At 40.1% G+C, this 19735-nt stretch overlaps 3 protein-coding genes and 1 pseudogene across 6 annotated transcripts in view; 1 reads left to right on the forward strand and 3 right to left on the reverse strand.

The window, feature by feature from the left end:
- Positions 1–18744, reverse strand: part of Aoc2 (amine oxidase copper containing 2) — a 25881-nt gene extending 7137 nt beyond the window's left edge. Inside the window, exons 1-3 of the mRNA XM_048790865.1 lie at positions 18739–18744; positions 14091–14097; positions 6151–6157 (exon numbers count right to left, since the gene is read on the reverse strand). The gene's annotated coding sequence lies outside the window, so the exon portion shown is untranslated. The remainder of the gene's footprint in view (positions 1–6150; positions 6158–14090; positions 14098–18738) is intronic.
- On the reverse strand, positions 916–5842 carry Psme3 (proteasome activator subunit 3). Its single transcript, XM_015495652.2, has 11 exons — positions 5572–5842; positions 4842–4874; positions 4656–4718; positions 4361–4465; positions 3461–3509; positions 2700–2812; positions 2406–2474; positions 2207–2274; positions 2054–2108; positions 1850–1936; positions 916–1150 (listed from the first exon to the last, which is right to left on the reverse strand). The coding sequence occupies exons 1-11, from the start codon at positions 5611–5613 to the stop codon at positions 1070–1072; spliced, it is 765 nt and encodes a 254-aa protein (XP_015351138.1). The 5' UTR covers positions 5614–5842; the 3' UTR covers positions 916–1069.
- On the reverse strand, positions 15226–17835 carry LOC107150691 (annotated as a pseudogene).
- The window catches only part of Becn1 (beclin 1), a 12941-nt gene continuing 10764 nt past the window's right edge, over positions 17559–19735 (forward strand). Inside the window, exons 1-2 of one of the 4 annotated variants that reach the window (XM_015495648.1) lie at positions 17559–17717; positions 17977–18105. In XM_015495648.1, the coding sequence (XP_015351134.1) occupies positions 17979–18105 (127 nt within the window). In that variant the 5' untranslated portion in view covers positions 17559–17717; positions 17977–17978. Of the gene's footprint in view, positions 17728–17974; positions 18106–18483; positions 18539–19735 lie in introns of those variants that run through there. The other 3 variants (XM_015495649.2, XM_048790883.1, XM_015495650.2) reach the window with 3 other exon arrangements.

Raw genomic sequence — 19735 nt, forward strand, 5'->3', positions numbered from 1 at the left:
ACTGCTTTCCCCAGAAGCACAATACTATAAATAAGAGAAATATTTCCCAAAGGAGCAGCAGCGTCTAGACCTCACAGCTGCAGACACCCCACCCCAATGTACAACTGGCCTGGGAAAAGGCAATCAGGAGTCAAAGGACCAGCCATTTCATAACACCAGAAGGACCAAGTCAGAGAAGAACAGGCCTAACCCAGCCCTTTGATCTCCACTCTTAGTTCTCCTCCAACTCACCCTGGGCACCAAGCAGCAACAATATCAGGAGGGAGGATGGCTCCAGGACTTTTCCCTGGGTATATGACAACTAATACAACTATCACCTCCTGAAAGGGGTGTGTGTGAAAGGGACTACAGAGGAAGAGGAAGGTATGCAAGGTACTGGAGTAAGAAGGTGTGTGTGCAAATCCATATGTGTGTGTACAACACGTATATACATGTGTATGTGAAACCCCCAGTTATAAAACATCTGAGGGTGTTAAGGATATTGAAGGCCTAAGATGTTGTTTGTCACGATTAGGTTCAAGGTGGGATGTGAATAAAAGGGAAACTCTAAGTTATCACCAGGGCAACTGTGGCAGGGAGAATTCAATGTCCCACAGATGCAAGACACACCATCTAGCCTTACAACAGGAAGAGAGGAGATGGTTCCCCCACACACACACACTTCAGTTCCTAAAAAACCACCCAGCATTCTCCCTATAGTTCCCTCAGCTTCTAACCAATCAATCAAAAGGAAGAGAACACAAAGTCTGACAAGCAGAGTGCGAAAGGGGAGAGAGAAAACACAAGTGTTCTTGTGCCAATATCCTGTAAGCACAAACCTGGGAGTTCTCCAGAAATTAGGACAAGCTGGGTGTAGGGTACTAGGGAAGGACAGAAGAGTTCCTGAGGCCTGAAAAAAGAGGTAAACACATCACGGAACTAGATGAGAGTTTAATTAGATTCTAACTAAAAACAGAGAGGTGTGATTACTATTTCCAGCCAGTTTCCCCATCACGATAGTCATGTAACAAACCAAGGCAATGTCGGTCTTGAGCCAGACTCACAGAGTCCCCTGGCCCTGGCCCTGGCCTCAGTACAGTGTCTCTGCATTGCTACTCCGGGGCCGTTTGATCTTCTCGATATTTTTCAGGATCATGTCATGTAGAGTGACCTGGGAGAAGAGGGATCAGGGAATCACACATCTGTTCAACCCTTACCTCACCAAGAAAATGAAACACTGCCACAAATCCCCAAGCTATCATTCATGTCATCCCAGTCCCACTCACTGAAACTGCATTCAGATTGGCTGTACTACCTCTCTTAAATCACTCAAGTGGGTCTGACTGAGCATTGCCCCAGAGTCTAAATGTACGATATCCCTTATTTTAACAACTTATTTTTGTATAGTAGATATTAAATCCCCTTTTAGAGATAAAGAAACTGAAGTCAAGCTTGAACAAGGCAGAAGTCACATATCATAAATGGAATTTGGTCCTAAACCTAGGTCTTTCTGACTCTAAGACTCATATCTAACCATTACACTATATTTCATATACACACCCACCTAGATAGAAAGGAGATACCCAGGTAGACCCCCCTCAGTGATTTTATGTTCCCGGCACCCCTTCATGAGCAGAATTTGTTCTACAGTTTTGTTTTTTGTTTTGAGATGGGGTCTTGCTGTTATTTAGGCTATCCTTCAACTCACCATTCTCCTGCCTCAAGAGTCCTGAGTGGCTCAGATTACATGCACATGCTACTGCATCTGGCTGTTTTATTTATTTTACCACCAACCCTCAGAAAGTTTTAAGAAAACTCTCAAAAGAAGTAGAAGTCAAGGCAACTTCAGGCAAGAACCAAAGTTACTCACATATTGATTCCTCAGCTCTGATATGATAAGCCGAAGACTGATGTATTCTTTCTCATCAATCTCTGTCACGGTGCGGCGATAGTCCTCCTATGAGGAGAGGCAGAGAAAAAGGCTAGTCCCCAAGATCTGACTGTTCAGATAGCTCATTCCCAGTAATGTCACTCCTCCTTATCCTGCCTCCACCCTTTGGCCACAAACACTTACCACATGGGGATATTTAGCTATTTTAGAAACCAATTTGGCTCTTGTAATATAATATCTGGAAGGAGAAAGAAGAGGAAGAAGCTGCAGGAGATCCTGAATAGTGCCTACCACCTCACTACCGCAAGTTATTGGGCCAAGCATAAGCAGCCCTACCTAGAAATCTGGTCCAGATAAGATGCAGCTTCACTCTCAACAGTTCTTAATTCTGCAACTGTCTCCTCCTGGGGAAAAGCAAACAAAAATAAGTGAGTCAAAAGCCACTTCCATGTTACTATACAGCAATCCCAAAGAGAAAATAGATAAAACAGGGGATATGACGTATCTCCCCAACCTTGTAATATAAGCATCTTACCTGAATGGACACACCAAAGTTGTTCCCATCTTCTATCCTGGGAATCAGGAGCTGTACCCACATTTTGACCTGGAAATTGCGAGATCAAAACATACATATGACGACTTTGGCCTTTTCTGCTGAAGCCCTGAAGCCCATGATTCATGATGCTGGAGCTAGATGCTAGGGACACAGGACTCAGGATTACCTAGTCTGCCAACCCCTACACATGCCTCCAACCCTGCATCCACCAGTTTTCACAGTTCAAGTGGAACTATTTAAGGCCAGCCCACAGGTCACTAGCCCCAGCCTTACCGTGTTACATTTCTCAATCAGCAGCCGGATCTCAGGTTTCACTTTCTCAATTATGTCCACCAGCTGCTGGTTGCTTTTTAGCATCCCATTGGGCATCACAAACACCTTTGTTCCTGGCAGAGATAGGAAGGTCAAATGATTAGGGTGGGAGGAAAACCTCAGCATCCTCTACCTTTTTCTCTTCTTCCCTGCACTCGTGAGATGCTATGACCACTCCTTTTTATCTGTCACAGTCCTACCACAACACCACTATCAGAATAAGAGAGAGACACATGCATTAATAGATGAATAGCTAAAGTATGCCAAAAGCTTTTCAGAATAAGGAAATTTTAAAAAGAAAGGAAAAAAAAGTGTGTGTGTGTATATATATATATATATGTATATGTATGTATATATGTTTGTGTGTATGTATGTGTGTGTGTGTGTGTGTGTGTGTATATATATATATATATATATATATATATATATATATATAGCAGCAATTATAATTAAATGAGGAAAAAAAAAACCCAGAACTGGAATTTCCACAAAAAATCTGAGATGTGGAGTTTCAATTTCTAATTGTTCTCTCTTGGCAATCCACACTAAATCAAATACTCTGTTTTTTGGAAAACCAAGTTTAGAGCATTAAATAATGGCTACGTTTGGAGGACTGGTGACTACTCGATGAGAAATAAAATCAGATCTTGCTTCCTGGCTGAAGACTAGATCCATCCTATTTCTCAGGGCTGCTGTTGAGCTGGGGTAGAGGCAGCTCTTACCTTGGAACGCCTCTTCACACTCATCCAACCTTCGCTTCTTATAAGTGGGCTGAGGAACAAAAAGGCAGGAATTAGCCTGCCTTCAACACTGACATGCCCATCACAAGATACCCTTTAAGCAAGTTTACTCCCTTCCTCAATCCCATAGATTGTCTTTTAATCTCTGCACAAATTCCCAAGTACATATAAGGCTTTCAGAAAAGGTTCTTGCCACAAAGCAATCAAGGGAGAGGGAAGATGATAAAGTACAGGAAAAATAAACTAATCAAGGCATGGTGAAAATAATCAAAGAAATATGCACAAATCTGCTGGTTCTACAAATAAAGACAATATTCAATCAACAAACATGTAATTAGCACCTGCTATGTACCAGGAACAATACTAGGAGTTGAGAATACAAAGTGGAGACAGTTCCTGACTTCCAGATGTGCAAGGTCTATCAATCAGACAGTGATGCAAGCAAAAAACAATACAACTTCATTGGTATTATAACAGAATGTGGACATATGACTGATGAGGACTAGGTGCTAAAGATGCACAGCAAAGACAGGGCCTGTACTTATATAGTAAGAATTTCTCATCCCATAACAAGACTCAAGACATTGAAAAGAGGTATGAAAAGTCTTGTTTAGAGCCATGGAAAAAGGCAGGCAACCTGGGGTTAATCCTATTTGAAATTCGCTCAAACACTAAAAGTAGCAATAACATATTCACCTCATGTTATAAGTGAGAATCAGGGGTTAAAAGGAATATACTGAACCATCATGTCTATAACACTCAAGAATCCTAGTCCTCATATCTGATTCCCATTGTCTTCTATGTACATCTTCAAGTTACCAGGAAATAGAGGATCAAGAACCTACTGCTTAAGAACACAAAGATAAATAGTAAGACACTTACACCATCCAGTCCATCATGGCTATTCGTGAGAAGAATGGGATCAGGGACTGGGAGATTCATGTCCGAGTGGATCTGAGTTAGGTCATGGATGTTTAGGATTGGTTCCTAAAAGAGAGACACCAACCCCAAAAACCATATTAGTTTTTTCAAGCTGAACAAAGAAATACTTCATTTGAAGGTCAAGGAATGAAGTGCTTTACAGTACAAAACAAAGCAGAATCAACACAATTTGTCACTTATCAGAAAGATCAGGACCCCAAAAATGGGGAATTTAAGAAAGAAAAAGGTCTCTCACCTTCAAAAAACTATCAAGTTCTAATAACTTCTTTGGGAAAAAATTTGCCACCAAGTCTTCTGCCTAGATGAGGGGAAATACAGCTGAATTAATAATTGTGGGAAGGTCTCTCTCTCTACAGATCTCTCTTCTCTGGGAAATTACCAACTATTAATCAACATTCATTTTTCTATTTATTTCACTTACCTCACTTGTGATCCGCTCCCTGAAAGAATCAACCTAAAATTAACAAAGAGAGTTACTCAGTAGGAGCAATTCAGTACCTGGCAAAAGAGGTAAAGGCAGGATGGGAAATCCCAAACCCAGCCGTCTCCCCCACCTTGAAATTGTAATGAGAAGGTGAGAGGCCCCCAGACTGCAGATACTTTATTTTTTTGAGGATCCATTTCTCCATCTCAGGAGAGGGAAAGTCGGGGCTTGAGGGCACCCGTTTGTGTCCTCTCCTCTCCCCTTCCTCCCTCCCTCCTCCCTGTGTCTGAAGCTGTTTGAATTTGATTAAGCAGACAAAAGACAGGTAGATAGAGGGATGTGAGCTCACAAACGTGCCAACTCCCACCCAGGCCTGGCCTATACACGAGCCAGGCGGGCCTCCAAGGGCAGGGTCAGCAGCAGCGTCTGGGGGCGGGGACGTTGCTGGGCTGAGGGACTTCCAGCTGTCACTGGCCTAAAGTACTGAGTCCAACTCCCGTCCGCGGAGGTCTCCTCCGGACTCTCCAATACCATACGCAGTACAGAAAGCCACCCAATGTTATCCTTTCCCCCATGCCATCTCCGGGAGTGGGGGGCTGGGCTGAACAGAGCGGAAGCTCAGAGCTGATGTCCCCAGGGAGACAAAGACGCCATGGAGAGTGGGGAGCTGTTCAGGCTACTGGGGGTTCGAAGCCGGGGGTAAGAAGTGCCGGACCGGTGCGGCTACCTTGAGCTTCACTTCCTGATCCACTTTCAGCAACGAGGCCATGGCCGGGCCGGGCCGTGTCCGCTCCGCTGGAGACCGGAGGCGCTGTGGGCTCCGGGGAGGGGGCCAGAGGGACCTGAGGAATCTCGGCAGCCCTCGGGACCCCGCCGCCCTCTCTGGCTTTCTCACTACTCGCTCGTTCCCTCCCTCCGTGCCGGCCGTACGTTGGGCGGCCCGCCTGCTGCCTGCTCACTCCCTCGCTCGCCCTCCCGGCTTTCGCCGCTCACGCCGGATGTTACGTCACAGCCAATCGCCGAGACTCCTGCGAGGATGTGCACGTGCTCCGCGCAGCCTCTCTGACACTTAGCTCGGTGTGCTCCTGGGGTAGCTCGTCTTACCCGGGCTCCTGTGCTGAGTAGTACTGAAATAAAAAGGAGGGTGGGAGGGGTGGAGGGGTTACTGAGTGCCCAAGAGATTTAGGAATGTTTGACCCTTCATTGGCCCGGAACTCGCCTTCACCAAAGGGACCTTCTGAGCCGCTGCGGACCGGGGAACTACGCTGTCGCGCCCCAGTGACGTAAACCCAAGGAAGCTGGCCGCCTAGGTTCTGAGTTCAGGGGTCTAGTCCGCTACCTTCTCCCTTGGGCCAAGGCTTAAGTATTTAGGCTAGAGCTAAGTTCCGTTTTTTTCAGGTTTCCTGATATAATTCTGCGCCAGTTATTGTTACAGACTTCCAGACCTCAAAGATCAACAACCTGATAGGTGAATTTATGCCCAGAGCAGGGTAGGGTTTGTCCAAGGCAACACAGCGTTTCCAGTATACTCTGGACCACGACCTAGATCTCCTGACTTCTAGGACAAAGCGGTATCCGTTTTCCTAGTAGAAGACTACCTCTTCGTTCACCAGTCATTCAGTATATATCTTAAGATTGGTTATTTCGCTCAAAAAAATGGGCCCAAATTCTGTGCTAGGCTCTGGAATAGCCCTGTCCCAGAGCCAAGAAATATGTGAGTTCCATATGTAGGTTAAACTCTCTTAGTAGCCACATTTCCTTTCAAAAATGAAGGTGAAATTAATTTTTGCTGTATGTTTAGTCAGTTTATACAAGTAAGTCAGCCTTCTGTGTCTGTGGATTTCAAACCACAGGGTTCAACCAACTGGATGGAAAACATTCAGAAAAAAAAAAAAGTTGCATATATATAGACATTTTTTTCTTGTTTTTGTTCCCTAAGTAATACATTTAAACAATTATTTACATAACATTTACATTGTATTAAGTATTATAAGTAATCTATGGGTGATTTAAAACATAAAGGAGGATGTGGGTAGGTTGTATGCTAATACTATGCCAATTTCTAAAAAGGACTTGCACATCAGATTTTGTTATCTGCAGGGGTCCTGGGATTAATCCCCTGGGGGTACTAAGGGGAAAGAATATATTATCATTTCAACATGTAATCGATATGAAAAAATAATGCAATATTACACATTTCTTTTCTCATACCAAGACTTTGAAATCTGGTATATATTTTACCATCTCAATATAGAGGTGCCACTGGTACTCAAGAGCCACGTGTTTAGTGCCTCCTCTATTGAACAGAAGAAATTGAAGATAAACAAGATTTTCAAGGTCTCTGATGTCATGGGGTTTATTATTTTAATATTTCCTGACTCCAGAAATTAAGCCAACAGCATAATTGGAAATTTTGATGAATGTTAGGAAACAAATGGATAACAGACAATACCAGGGATCTGTTTTAGATAGAATGACCAAGGAAGTCCTCTGATGAAGTGAAAATTAAGCTGAGAGCTAAAGGATATAAAGAAGTTAGCTTGGGAAGAGTGAGAAGAGCCTTCACAGGAACAGGCAAATAGGGAAAGGAAGAAGTTGAAGAAAGTGAAGTAGTGAGCTGGGGGTGTTGGAGAAGGTTGTTAGGAAAAAATTTGGATTAAGTGCAAAGATTGGTCATTAGGTTTACGTTTTGCAGTCACTCTTGTTGCTGAACATTTATCCTGGGCTGCTATTGGTACTAAAGGCTAGGGAAAATGAAGGAATAGTCAGTTAATTGAAAAAATGCATAAGAAACACTGACTATGGCCTTTGGAATCAGAGTGATCTGTCTTCAAATCCCACGTCAGGTCCTTACTAACTGGAATCTTGGGCAAATTACTGAAATACTGAGACTTAATTTTTTCTTCTGTAAAGTAGAATTTTAATAATTATTGATAAGTAATTAATGATATGTAATTTTGTAGGGTTGTTGTGTGTATTAAAAATTACATATGTGAAACAACTAGCACATTGCCTAGACACAGTGCAGGCACCAGAAAAAATAATAGCCATTGTTAGATAAGTGATCTAGTGCTCAGCATGAAGAGGTTGTTACTTAAGCTGTAGTGGTGTTTTTTATCCCTGCTTTCAAGCTCAAAGTCCTTTTCCACTTATTCCTGGCCATAGCCCATACTATCCATCTGGCTTATTATTAACATCTAGTAATTTTGCCCCTTTTCATCTGCTTTTTGTTAACATGCCCATAGTAATTTTTGAGATCTGATCTGAAAATTAACTTCAAGAATTCTTTCCCAAATTAACTTCATCCTATTTTAAATATGCCATTATCCTACATTTCTTTTAGAATTTATAACTTCAACTTGCAAAATTAACATGTTTGTGCTTATATTCTCAAATAATCATTTTTTGTCTCCTTCAAGTAGGTTGTAAGAAGACATATACGTTGTTTATTTCCCTTCTTCCTTCCCTATCCAAGTTTAATATAATATTCCACCAGTGTGCTTATTCATTGAGTGAACAACTGGAGGGTATCATTATATTTAATAAGCACTACTTGTCAGAGTGCTTATAACTCACACGTAATCACTGATGACTGGTTTCTTTTTAAATTCTTGTCCACAGATCTCAAGTGAAAGCACAATACTGCCTGACCTCCTACTCTATGCTCCTGACAAATTTTCTCTTCCATACCTTAAATGGTCATTATACTTTCTCCCAGAACCTCCAGTATTCCTTCCCATTTGCCTTGAATTTATGGTCTTGGCTCATTCTTCGTTGAGAAGAAAAACACAAATGAGAAATTTTTTATTCCCTCCCACCATCATATCTACCAACCTGCAAGTACTTTCTGCTTTTCTTCTTTTTTCATTGATGGAAACATCACTCTCAACAAAACCCCTCTTTCATTTGTGCTTTTTATCTCATCCCTTTTTACTTTTCTAGGTCTGCACCTCAGTGATTGCCCCCTTTCTATATCATATTTGCCTTTTTTACTATATCATTTTCAAACCTAACCTAATAGTGCCCATCTTTTTAAAATTATTTATTTGTTTATTTATTTTTTATAGTAGAATGCATTTTGACATATTGTACACAAATAGAACATAACTTCATTCCTCTAGCTGTACATGGTAAAGAGTCGGTCCAGTAGTTTAACCATACTTGTATATAGTGTAATAATGTCTGTCTCATTCTACCATAGGTAGGGCCTCACTAAGTGACCTAGGACCTCCCTAAATTTCTGAGACTGGCCTCAAACTTGTATTCCTCCTGCCTCAGCCTCCCATGTGACTGGGATAATAGGCATGAGCCACTGCACCCAGCTCCTCTACTTCTTAGCGGTGGCATGCTCCAGGACTCGAGTCTTATGTTCTTTACTCTTCTCTCCTCACACTTTCTTTCTCCTTAACAGTAATATGTATGCTGAAGGTCCCAAATTTATATCACCAGTCTGAACTCCAACTGTCTATTTGACATCTCTACTTGGATACTTAATAGGTATCTCAGAATTAACATGAGCAAACTAGAATTCTTTATTCATCTACACACTTGTTATTTTCATGTTTTTCTACATCTCAGTAACTGACATAAATATCCACCTATTTGTTCAAACCAAAATCCTAACAGTCAGCCTGATTGCTCTGTTTCCCTCATCCTCCCATAATCAATTCATTAGCAGGTCCTGTTAGAACTTGTATACCTATATAGTGTATATTGTATGAGTATACTTTTCTCTATTTCCTCACTTGTTATCCCAATTATAGCTACTGTGATTGTATGCTAGGACTATTACAATAGGCTTCTATCTGGTCTCTCCATTTCCACTCTTGCCATCTCTCCAACTACCATTCTGTTATTACCATTCTGTATATAGTATTATCTTTTAATATGTCAACCACAGATATGGCACTATCTGTTCAAGCTTAAATATATATCTGTGATCCAGAAATCTCAACTTTAAGGAATATACCCAACAGAAATTAATGAATATATTCACCAAGGCACACAATGCTCCAACTAGAAACTACCCAAATGCTCCTCATAGGAAGATAGATAATTACACACACACACACACACATATATACATATAAATATATATTTTATTTTTAGTTGTAGGTGGACACAATACCTTTATTTTTATGTGGTACTGAGGCTCGAACCCAGTGCCTCATGCATGCTAGGCAAGCACTTTACCACTGAACCACAACCTCCATACCAATAATTACCTTTTAATATAGTTACACAGCAGAATACTGCAAAGTATTGAGAAAGGATGAACTAAAATCATCTGATGGGTGAATTTCATGAACATAATACTGAGTGAAAGAAACCAGAAATGAAAGAGTACATAATGTATGATTCCATTTACATGAAGTTCAAGTGAATCTGTTGTCAGAATTGAGGGTGTTAGTTACCCTTGGGGTAGGTACCAACTAAAAGGGGTATAGGGAAGGGGAGTTGAGTACCAGAGAGTTTTTTTTGAAAAATTCATTTTTATACACTTAGGATTTGCGTATTTTTCTCTATGTATTTTATCCTTAAGTAGATAGCTTTTTTAATATTTATTTTCTAGTTGTAGTTGAACACAATACCTTCATTTTATGTGGTGCCAAAGATCGAACCTGGGGCTTCCCACGTGCTAAGCACGTGCTCTACCACTGAACCACAACCCCAGCCCCAAGTAAATAGTTTTTTAAGAAGCCAGCCAGATCATGTCTCCTTCCTATGTATTACCTGAAATGGGTTTCCCAGACAACAAAGCCCTTTCTCAATTTCCCAGTTTAAGTAGTTCCACTCACCCTTGCCTTTATTTATTCTCTGTCACATCATTCTTTTTTATTTACATCCTACCTACTATATTAGTTTGCTAGTGCCACTAGGAAAGAATCTGTTCCAGACCTGTTTACTAGCTTCTGGTAGCTTGGTTCAAGATGACCCTGTGTCTCTTCACTTCATCTTCCCTCTGTATATGTCTGTGTCTGTCTAGGTTGTCCATTTTAATAAGGATATCAATCATGTTTTAGGGATTATTTAGCCTGATGAACTCAAGAACTTGATCATTTGCAAAGACTCTATTTCCAAATAAGGTCATATTCAACATTGTGTCAGCACCCACCATTATCTGAAATGATCTTACTCTAGAATATAAACTATTATAGCAGTTTACTAGTGTGTCCTCAAAGGTGTAGAATACTGACTGGCACATAGTGGGAACCTAAATATTTATCAATATTTATCAAATATATTTATCAATATTTTATAAATCAATGAACTAGGATATGTTGATTATTCACAATCCCATAAGCACTATATATAGCAACTATCATATACTTTCCAAATATCAGGGACAGGGCATTTACTATGTGCTAGGCATTGCTCTTTGCTTCACATGTATCAGCTCATTTCATTATTACACTACACCCTATAATATAAACTACTGTATAATATTCTTATTTTGTAAATTATAAAACATAGAAGAGAGCAGTTCTTTCTTTTCTCCCCCCCCCCCCCCGCCCGCCCCGGTGTTGGAGGTTGAACCCAGGGCCTCATGCAAGCTAGGCAAGCACTCTACCACTGAGCCACATCCCCAGTCCTGGAGCAGTTGAATAACTTGCTCAAAGTCACAGGTTTTGTATATAGCAAAGATAGGTTTTGAACCCAGGAAGTCTGGGCATCCAAACCCTCATTTGTAACCCTACCTCTCCAGAAGTCCAATAATTCTCTAAGCCTTTCTGAAATAGTGTTAGTGACAGCCATGCAAGAAGAAATCTAAGACTGAATCAGCCACATCAGGCCTAGGTGAAAATTCTTATGATTCCACTCATCTCCTCTAGAGGGGGTCTCATGCTGAAAGTTCCAAGAGGAAGAAAGATTGTAAAAAGTCTAGTTAGCAAGACCAGGAGAAAATTAACCTAGTTTCACATGTCATATCATTAGAAGGACAATATATATTTAAAATAATAGGAAAGACACATCTGGAAATGGGAATAACTTTGTAAGTCTCCAAGAAAAATAGACAGATTTGACTTTATAAAATTTTTAACCTTTTGCTACATCTGGATAATACCTTAGCTAAACCATTTATGAAAATTGCTAAATTTTTTTTAAGAAAAATATTAGGAATCCAGTATATGGGCTGGAAATGTAACTCAGTTGGTAGAGTGCTTGCCTAGCATGTGTGAAGTTCTAGATTCAACACCCACCCCCCCCACACACACACACATCCAAGAGATAAAGTGAAAAATGCAAACAGATGGTTCATAAAAGAGGAACTACAACAGGCAAACATCTGGCAAAATTTTCAGCCTTACCAATAACCAACAATGCTAACTAAAACAGAGAAGTGTATTTTTGTTTTGTTTTGTTTCCCAAAATATGATGCCAAATAATGTCAAAGCATCATGAAACAGACTCCCTCAAGCATTTCTGGAGGCAGAATATAATTATCTGTAATAACTTTTTGCCAGTGTTAACCAAATGACATAGAATAGCCACATTTTAAGTCATTATTACCAATTTTGAAGCTCTTTAATAAAGAAACATTCATCTCTTCATTGTGGCATTATCGTAATCACCAAAATTTGAAGCAAAAAAAATTTCAGCAATAAAGAAATACATTAAAGTGGCATATGTGAAGTAATATAATGCAGCCATGAGAATGTTAATGACGAAAACTAAAAGCAGGGTATAGCCTGAAGTGTAACTCAGTGGTAGAGTGTGTTTAGCATGTATAACATCCTGGATTCGATCCCCAACATCACAAAAACCAAAAGAACAACAAAGCCACAAATAAACATGCACACAATGACTATAATCAAAAGGAAAAATAACAAGTGGTAACAAAGATGTAGAAAAAAAGGAACCCTCATACACTGCTTGGTGGAGATACACGACGGTGCAGTCATTTTGGAAGATAGTCTGGCAGTTCTTCAAAAGGTTAAATGTAGAATTACCATACAACCCAGCAATTCCACTATAGATATATACCCAATAGAAATGAAAACATATTCCATATAAAAAATTTGTACACAAATGTTCACTGCAGCATTATTCATAATAGCCCCAAAGTGGAAACAACCCAAATATCAACTAAGGAGTGGATAAATAAAATATGGTCTGCCACACAATTAAACATTATTTGGACATAAAAAGGAATAAGTGCTGATAAATGGTACAACATGGATGAATTTTGAAAAAGTTATTCTAAATAAAACTAGTCACAAGACATTATTAATTGTAAGATTTTGTCTTTATGAAATGTCTACAAAAAAGACAAAATCTATAGAGACAGAAAGTAGAGCAGGAGTTGCCTAGAACTGAGTGATCTGGAACAAAATGGGGAGTAACTGCTAACATGTCTGAGGTCTTTTGAGAGGAAAATGAAAATGTTCTAAAACTGATGGTTACGATGGTTGCACAACTCCATGAATATACTAAAAACCTTTCAAGTCAGGTGCAATGGTGCAGGCCTGTAGTCCCAATGTCTTTGGAGACTGAGGCAAGAGAATCATAATTTCAAGGCCAGGCTCTGCAACTTAGTGAGACCCTGTCTCAAAAAAATAAAAAGGACTGGGGATGTAGCTCAGAGGTAAAGCACCCCTGGGTTCAATCCCCAGTACTGTAAAAACAAAAACAATAAACATTCAAGTATACACTCTGAATGGGTGAATTGTATATTATGTGAATTATATCTTAATAAAGCTATTTAAAGGAAGTTAAAGGGAAATTTATTTTTATTAACATAATTGTCACACAAAACAAGTGGAAAAGGACAGACAAAAAGACCGTATATCATATGATTCCATTACAAGGAAATGTTTGAAAAAGGCAAATTTATTTTTTAACTGTTTATTTAGTTGTAGATGAACACACAGTATCTTTATTTATTTTTATGTGGTGCTGAGGACTGAACTCAGTGCCTCCCTCCCACTTAGGAGGCAAGCACTTTACCTGAGCTACAGCCTCAGCCCCTGAAAAAGGCAAATTTATAGGGATAGAAAGTAAATTAGAGGTGGCCTCAGGCTGGAGTAAGAATGAGGATTACCTAAAATTTCCCAGAGAGTGTCAGGAAGTATTCTAAAATTGGATTTTAGTAATAGTAGCACAACTCAGTAAAGTTATTAGAGATCATTAAACTTTACAGTTAAAATGGGTGATTTTAATAAGTTCCTTTGGTTGAGACCCAGACTCATTCGCAAAGAAAGCCATATCCTTTCTCTCCTCTCCTTGCTCATCCTCTAGCCACACCAGTCTCCTCACTATTCCTCAATCAGACACCCTTTGTCCTTAGGGCCTTTGCTCTTGCTGTTCTCTTAGCCTAGAATGCTCTTCCTTCAGATATATACAGAATTTCTTCCTCATTGTATTTGAGTCTTCATTTAAATCTCTTTCTTCATGAGACTTTCCTTGAACACCTTCCTAAAATCATACGCCAGCCTCAACCTACACACATTCTTAAATCTCCTTTCCCTAGTTATTTTTCTCCTTAGTAATTTTCTTTTTTATTTTATTTTGAGACAGAGTCTTGCTAAGTTGCTTAGGGCCTGGCTAATTTGCAGAGGCTGGCCTTGAACTTGGAATCCTCCTTCTCAGCCTCCCCAGTTGCTGGGATTACAGGCATGAGTCACCACGCCTGGCTCTTAGTAATTTTAATTATATGACAACATACTATATTTGTAGTTCTTCTTTCCCAGTAGGACAAAGCTCTGAATGTATTGATAGTTTTCTGTTGTTAGTTGTTGTATATTCAATGCCTAGAACAGTTCTTAGCACATAGTAAGCCCTTAATAAATTTATTGAGTGAATAAACAATATTTCATAGACTTCTTTCCATATAAGTTTACTTCATTCTTGGGCTGGGGTTGTGGCTCAGTGGTAGAGCGCTCATCTAGCATGCGTGAGGCCCTGGGTTCGATCCTCAACACCACATAAAAATAAATAAATAAACAAAATAAAGGTATTGTGTCTAACCAAAAAATAAATATTAAAAAGAAAAAAGTTTACTTCATTCTTTTTAATGGCTACATAGTTTCTTCTCCTTCTTCTTCTTTTTTTGGACAGCATTTCCATTTATTTTATAATGTAAAATATAGAACTTTGAGAAAACAATAAGATTTATTAGAACCTAAAGAGTTTTCTTAGGAAAGCAATGCTTGCTGAAGGTATTGCCTTTGCTCCAGCCATGATAAGCATCTTTACTCTTGGCAATCCTTGTCAAAGCTCAGAGACAGTGTAACTCCAGATCTCTCCTACTCAGCTGTGAACCTTGGTCCTGGACTGAATGTGATTAGAGGTTGTAGAAATATTAAAAAATAAGAACAATATCCATGAAAGCCATGCTCAGAAGCCAGTCCTCTTTTCTTCAGGAAAACATTTTTACTATTCATTTGGCTTTTTTGGCTTGAGGTTCCAGTGTGGAGCTGAGCACTCCACTGCCCTTCCTCCACTCACAAATGTCTGCATAGTTGCATGTACGGCACTTCCAAGCCTCTTCCACATCAACCCCTTGAAGCTCTCGGTGGCCCATCCAGTAAGCCATATAATGCTGTACCTTGTCTCTTGTCTCCTTCTCTTCAAAGGCTTCAATCTCTGTACCTGATGCAGTGGCAGTCTCTTGATGGATATATTCAATCTTTAGAATATCAATAACTGGGAGGTCAGATAGTGTGAGAGACAAGAAGACCAGTTCCATGAGGTCACCCAAAGACTTCACAGAAAAGCCTCCCTGCCAGGCATGCAGCAGCACTGAAGGCCCCAGTGGCTTGTCTGGACACAATTTTGTGTGGTGGATTAGGATCTCAGGGGTTACTTTCCCTTGCACCATGCATCAAAGATAAATTTGTATAGCCTAACTTGAAAACAGTCTTTCTTATTTCTGAGCTTCTAGAGGGAGTATGGGGCGCTTACATGTCTTGAGTTCAGCCAGATCCAGTTCCCCTTTGGCTGTATAATGGCTGCATAGTTTCTACTGAATTAATAATTCCATAATTTGTTTGAACAATTCCTTATTACTGAAGGACATTCGGTAGTGAAATTTCTTGTATAATGAGTCAGCCCTTCAACTTAGGAGTCGACCAACCACTGACTTAAAATATTTTTTCAATTGCACCTGTACTGAACATATACAGAATTTTCCCTTATCACTATTCACTATCTAGTATAACAACTGTTTACATAGCACTTACTTGTATTAGTTATTGTAAGTATTCTAGAGATGATTTAACAAATACAGGGGGATGTGCATAGATTATAAGCAAATACTATGCCATGTTATATAAGGGACTTGAGCATCCATAGATTTTGGTATGTGAAGGGGATATTGGAATCAATTCCCTGCAACACTGAGGGACAATTATATATATTTGGGCACTCATCTATTCATTATAAAAAATTCCTAGAAAGAGATTTTGTGAGTCAAAGACTATGAACAAAATTTCAATAAATATTCCCAAATTGATCTCCAAAAAGATTACACTAATTTACACTCCTAGTCAATATTATTCAAGAGTTCCTCAATCTGTCATCCACACTAGATGTTATCAACTGGTTTAGTCTTTACCAATCTCATTAGAAATGTTAGCTCACCTATAATTTAATTTTCATCAATTTAGTTAAAAGTGAAATGAGATATATTTTTAATCAAACATTTGTATTTCTATGAGTTGCTTTTATTGGTATTTTAATTGATAGATCAGAGTTCTGGATATTAGGGAAAATCACCTTCTATCTTATAAGCTCCAACTATTTTTCACATTTTTCTTCCATAAATTTTGTTTACAATGCCTCAGATAGTTGGTCAACTCTTAATTTTCAAGGAGTGAAATAAATATTTTCCTTTTTGGATTCTGATTTCATACCATGCTTAAACAGACCTTTCCTATTCCAAGATTTTATATATATATTTTTTCCACTCATGCTTTCACTTGATGCCTTTAAACTTTTTCTTTCTTTCCTTTTTTCCTTCTGTTTTTTTTTTTTTTATAATTGTAAGTGATGCTGGGATTGAACTCAGGACCTCCTGCATGCTACAAAGCACAAACTCTATCACTGAGCTACACCCCCAACCCCAAATATTTATTCTTCATTAAAATTTGTAGTAAACTTGAAATTTATTTTGGTGTAAACAGTACAATAGAAGATTCAGATCCTGCCTGGATCCCAACTGGCCAGACTTGGCCACAGGCCCGCATAAGAAATAAGCTAACTATGTGAAAGGTTACATCAATTTCATGCAATTGCATTAATTAAAAGTTGCATTAATTTCATGCAATTCTATCAAACAGGAAGACATTGCTTATTTCCTGCATGGGCAAGCAATGGTTTCCAATCGGCCGGATCCAGGCATGTCCCGTCACTTGGCTACTAGTACAACTCCACTCATTTATTAAATAGTTCATTCCTCACTGATTCTAAATACCACTTTTATCACATAATTCTCCATATATTTGATCTAAATTTGAACTCATTGATCCATCTATTCCTGCACCAAGACAAAATATTTTAATTTTTCTGTTTTGTTTGAATGAACGTGGGAGTGACAAATCTTTAGAGAATAGAATGAGAAAACAGTAGACCCTCCTCATTCTCTTCAACCCAGGGTTTCCCTTCCCCTGCATCCTAGTTACACCTGCCTATGCCGGCTGCTCTTCCCGGCTCAGCCTCTGGAGGCCGCAGCCGAGAGGGTAACTCTGCGAACCAGGACCTTCCACGGTCCTGGCGTCACAACCGGTCTCTAGCGGAAGTCTTCTGCTGGCGGACCAGGAAGTAGCTGCAGACTGGGCGATGGGAGTTCAGGAGGCCTCGCTGCGGACGGGATCCGATGCTACTGTGCCCCCGCGGTAGAGCAGACCTGGGCGGCAGGCTCCGGGTCCCGAGGTGAAGAGCTGTGGGCATGACCTGGGACCTTAGAGAGGAGCCTGAGAACCCTTACGGCCTCTTTCCTGATCCTGGCCTCTAAATTGCCTTTGCCAGGCTGCCCCAGAAGCAGGTCCATTTGATATACCGCTCCTCAGAGAACGGCGCGGACCAGGATTTTACCCCCTCATCACCGTCACCAAGGCTGAGGGTAGCCCCGGGCTGGAGGTTCAAGGGCGCCGATTCTGCCTTAACAACAATCTCCTCTCCACCGCCGCAGGGATGGAGGGATCTAAGACGTCTAGCAGCACCATGCAGGTGAGCTTCGTGTGCCAGCGCTGCAGCCAGCCTCTGAAACTGGACACGAGCTTCAAGATCCTGGACCGTGTTACCATCCAAGAGCTCACAGGTCAGCAAGACCGTGGAAAGAGGGTGGTCAAGAACGTGAAAAGTGGGCAACTTTGGAGACATAGGTCTTGTGGTGACAATCTGTAGACTGCCTTAGTCTCGCCACGTGAATCTAGGAAAGTCACATCATCTCTCATCTCTCTGGCTCCCTGTTTTCTCATCGGGAACATAAAAGAGTTCTGACGTTGTGTGCTTTCTGAAACAAAACAAAGGTCCTTATTTTTCTGCTCCTGCTGTCTCAGAGTAAAGGAATATGTATATATAATAATAAATGGCATTTGTTGAGTACTTACTCTACATCTAGTGCATTACATGTATTGCTTCACTTATTCCCTTCTGCAACCCTGTGGAGAAGTACCATCATTGCATCATTTTACAGGTGAAGAACTGAGGCTTAGAGAGGTTAAAGTGACTTCCCCGAAGTCCAACACCTGGTAAGTGGATAAATAGAGACTCAAAGTCCCAAAAAGCGAGATGAAGTTAGAGGAGACTTAATAGGCAGTTTAAGCTCATGGGCCCGGAGTCACACTGCTTGTGTTTCAATCCTGGCTGTCATGCACTGAAAGACTCTGTTGCAGGTTTTTTTCCACTAGTACTGGAGATTGAACCCAGAGGCACTTTACCACTGAGCTACATCTCCAGCCCTTTTTCTTTTAAGAGGGTCTCAGTAAATTATCTAGGCTGGCTTGTAACTTGCAGTCCTCAACTTCCCCAATTTGGGATTACAGGCATGTGCCACTGTGCCTGACTTTGCAAGTTATTTTACCTCTCTAAACCTTGGGCTTTTTTTTATCTTTAAAATGTAAAACAGCCTCATAAGTTAGTTGTAAAGATCATACATGACAAAGCACATAAGTACTTAGGAATATGCAAAGCAAGTAGTACTCAATAAATGTTAGATATTATTATTACCTCATTTCTCTATTTTGCCAAGTTTTCCTGACTGGGCTCAAACTTGTGATCTTCCTCCCTCAGCCTAGGAGGAGCTGAGGAGCTGAGTCTCAGTAACTACAGGCTTGAGACACTGGATCCTGATCTATACCTCCTCTCACCTCCCATCTGTCTCTTAATATGTTTTTAACACTTTTTAAAAGTTTAATTGTGTGTTGAAATGTACAAATCTTAGCTCTGTGTGTTTGTAAGAGTATGTTGGGTACTAAGGATTCTACTGAAAACCTCTAGCATGCTAGGCAAGCATATTACCACTGAATTTCACCCTCAGCCCTCCAACTTTTTAAAATTTGGTACTAGAGATTAAATCCAGAGGCACTTGACCACTAAGCTACATTCCCAGTCCTTTTTATTTTTTATTTTGAGACAGATTCTTACTAAGTTGTTGAGAGTCTCACTAGGTTTCCAAGCTGGCCTTGAATTTGTAATCCATCTGCCTCAGCCTCACAAATCACTGGTATTATAGGCGAGTACCATCATACCCGGCTTCCTAGCCCTTTTAATATTTTATTTTGAGACAAGGTCTCATTAAATTACGCAGACTAGCCTCAGTCTTCCTATCCTCCCTCCTCCCAAGTAGCTGGATTTATAAACATGGACCACCAAGCCTGGTTGTTTTATTTTGGTGTTTTTTATTGTTGTTGGTTTTTTTTTTTTGTGTGTGTGTGTGTATGTGTGTG

The sequence above is a fragment of the Marmota marmota genome, unplaced genomic scaffold (assembly GCF_001458135.2).
Source record: "Marmota marmota marmota unplaced genomic scaffold, marMar, whole genome shotgun sequence".
NCBI classification, from domain to species: domain Eukaryota; kingdom Metazoa; phylum Chordata; class Mammalia; order Rodentia; family Sciuridae; genus Marmota; species Marmota marmota.